Raw genomic sequence first — 2,692 nt, 5'->3', positions numbered from 1 at the left:
TCCAATCTCTAACATTCTGTGATTCTTTCCCCCCTTCTTCAGACTGAGTGTTTGCACTCTGGGCGTTTGGGGTTAGACATCATTTCCCCTGCAAAGCTGAGAAACCCTGGCTTCCAGAGCCAACCTGGAACCAGCCTTGTGCAGGGCTCGGGCCTCCCTGAAGGTGTAGGTGCAGGTTACACTCCTCTTCCCGCAGGACGGCCATGGAGAAGAAGCTGATCGGCTGCCCCGTGTGTATCGAGCACAAGAAGTACAGCCGAAACGCTCTGCTCTTCAACCTGGGGTTCGTGTGCAATGCCAGAGCCAAGGCCTGTGCACTGGAGCCCATCGTGAAGAAGCTGGCCGGCTACCTCACCACCCGCCCAGCCTGCCCCGAGCAGAGGCTGGCTGCCTCACGATCCGCACCAGAGTCACCAGTGTCCTGGTGCACATTGTGGGTCACTGGGCCTTGCTGGAGTAGGGGCCAGGTCTGTGGTGAGGAGGGGATTAGTTCTGGTTTTACCCACATATCACTTGAAGTTTAAAGGAGGATGGGATCCAAGATGTGTGGTTCCTGTAGCCAGTAATCCTGTAGGGAGGAGCTGTCTCAATTTTCTGTTCTTTTTAGCTGGAAAGCGGCTTTATCTCCAATGAGGAGAGTAAACAGAAGCTGGTTCCCATCATGACCATCCTGTTGGAAGAGCTGAATGCCAAAGGAAAGTGCACCCTGCCCATAGGTACGGCAGCCACGCTGTCCCTGGCCCAGCAGCCAGGGCAGGAGTGGGGGAGGCTGGCGCTGGTACTCAGCTGGTCCGTCGCCTGCCTGGGTCAGCTCTGCTTCTGCTGCTCCTGGCAGCTCCCTGCCTCTCTGTGCTTGAAGCTGGAGGGTGTCAAGCTCAAAGGGCCAGGAGGGATGGGGCTTTGGGGTGCAAACACCTTCCTCCACGTGGCGTGGTGTCCTGGGGCTGGCGGTTGTGAGCTCCCAAGGGAGCAGAGGTTTCTGTGGGACCTGAGCACTCCGTTTTCCCTGGCCAGATGAGTCCAACACCATCCACCTGAAGGTGATCGAACAGCGCCCAGATCCCCCAATCGTGCAGGAGTACGATGTCCCCGTCTTCACCCAAGACAAGGATGACTTCTTCAACTCCCAGTGGGATCTCACCACACAGCAGGTCTGTGTGCTTGACTGGTGGCAGCATGTTTTGAACGGGATTTGTTTCTAGCCTGCCCGGGGCAGAGGGGAGTCAGGCGGTCCCCAGAGATCACTGTGTTGTGAGCACAGTTCACTGCTCCCCTTGTCTTAGTTCTCAGGCCTGCGAGTGACCCATGCACCAAAAACATGGGTTAAAAGCTGCTGTGGATGGAGTCTGTGCGTCCCAGTGTGGTCCCAGATACAGGGGAGTTTCTTCGACTTCAGGGTGATGCCTCAGGCCTCTCTACTCTCTTCCCTCTTAGCTCTCACCTCCTCCCCTCCTAGATCCTGCCCTACATCGATGGCTTTCGGCATGTCCAGAAGATTTCTGCAGAAGCTGACGTGGAGCTGAACTTGGTGCGCATTGCCGTGCAAAACCTGCTGTGAGTGCATGGACGGGGCCCGGCCGGGAGGGGTGCAGTGGGTGCTGGCAGAGAGGGTCTCTCACGTTTCCCTGACCGTCTGCAGGTACTATGGGGTCGTCACGCTCGTCTCCATACTCCAGGTGAGTCAGGCCACGGGGCGTGGGGCTGTGAGCAGGATTTGGGCGGTGGCTGTGCCATCAGAGTGGCTGTGTAGGGGGGACAACAGGGTTCAGAGCAGGGCAGGCCTGTCTCTTGGACCTGGAGCTGAGCAGAGCTGGTGTTCCCTTGCCCTCCAGTACTCCAACGTGTACTGCACCACGCCGAAGGTCCAGGACCTGGTGGATGACAAGTGTCTCCAGGAAGAGTGTCTGTCCTACGTCACCAAACAAGGTACAGTGACCCTGCACTGGGCTGCCGGCGGAGGCAGAGGGAGCGGGTGGCTGACTGGTGACTTGTCCTCACAGGGCACAAGCGAGCCAGCCTCAGGGACGTCTTCCAGCTGTACTGCGGGCTGAGCCCTGGCACGACAGTGCGAGACCTCATCTCCCGCTACACCCTGCAGCTCCAGAGGGTGGACGAGAGGTCAGAGCCAGCATTTTCCTGCTTGGTCCCCGAGGGCAGTGCTGACACCAGGGGTGGCAGCACAAGCATGAGGGGGCAAAGAGGGAGTACCTCACCCCTGCATCTGTAGGTGGGGAAACTGAGGCAGTGGTGTGGCATGGTGTGGTAGAACCAGAAGGGAGCTGGGGTGTTTTATGCCTCAGCATTGTGGCCCCAGTCTCTTCCCTCCTTGTCCCCAGGCGGCTCATCCAGTTTGGGCTGATGAAGGGGCTTATCCGACGGCTCCAGAAATACCCCGTCAAGGTTGCCCGGGATGAGCGGAGCCACCCAGCCCGGCTGTACAGCTACGATGAGATCTGCTGCAAGACCGGTGAGGGTCTGGGCTCCTCCACACAGCTCCAGGGCTGGTGGGGGCCGAGGCTCCCTGTGTGCCTGGGGCTGAGCACTGGTTTCGGGGTCTCTCTGGCCCCTTTGGGAGCCGTCAGACCACAGGGAGACTGGACTCTGGGCTGAACCGGGCTTCCAGGTCCACGTTGCCGGAGGGAGGAGTTGGGGGGGGAGTCCTGGCCAGCCCGCTGGCACCGCTGCCACCGCT

General features: G+C 59.5%; 1 protein-coding gene across 1 annotated transcript; it reads left to right on the top strand.

Moving 5' to 3' along the window:
- Nucleotides 1-196: 196 nt before the first annotated feature.
- Nucleotides 197-2,467, top strand: NPRL2 (nitrogen permease regulator-like 2 (S. cerevisiae); the record flags this gene model as incomplete). The annotated part of the gene is made up of 8 exons (XM_010076345.1): nt 197-365; nt 608-716; nt 1,015-1,151; nt 1,457-1,554; nt 1,640-1,676; nt 1,833-1,926; nt 2,001-2,118; nt 2,337-2,467. Coding segments are annotated over 8 exons (893 nt in total), but the record flags the coding sequence as incomplete, so codon positions are not given.
- Nucleotides 2,468-2,692: the final 225 nt, after the last annotated feature.

The sequence above is a fragment of the Pterocles gutturalis genome, unplaced genomic scaffold (assembly GCF_000699245.1).
Source record: "Pterocles gutturalis isolate BGI_N339 unplaced genomic scaffold, ASM69924v1 scaffold24218, whole genome shotgun sequence".
Taxonomy (NCBI): domain Eukaryota; kingdom Metazoa; phylum Chordata; class Aves; order Pterocliformes; family Pteroclidae; genus Pterocles; species Pterocles gutturalis.
The sequence above is the reverse complement of the archived record's forward strand: the minus strand, read 5'-3'. Positions and strand labels throughout refer to the sequence as shown.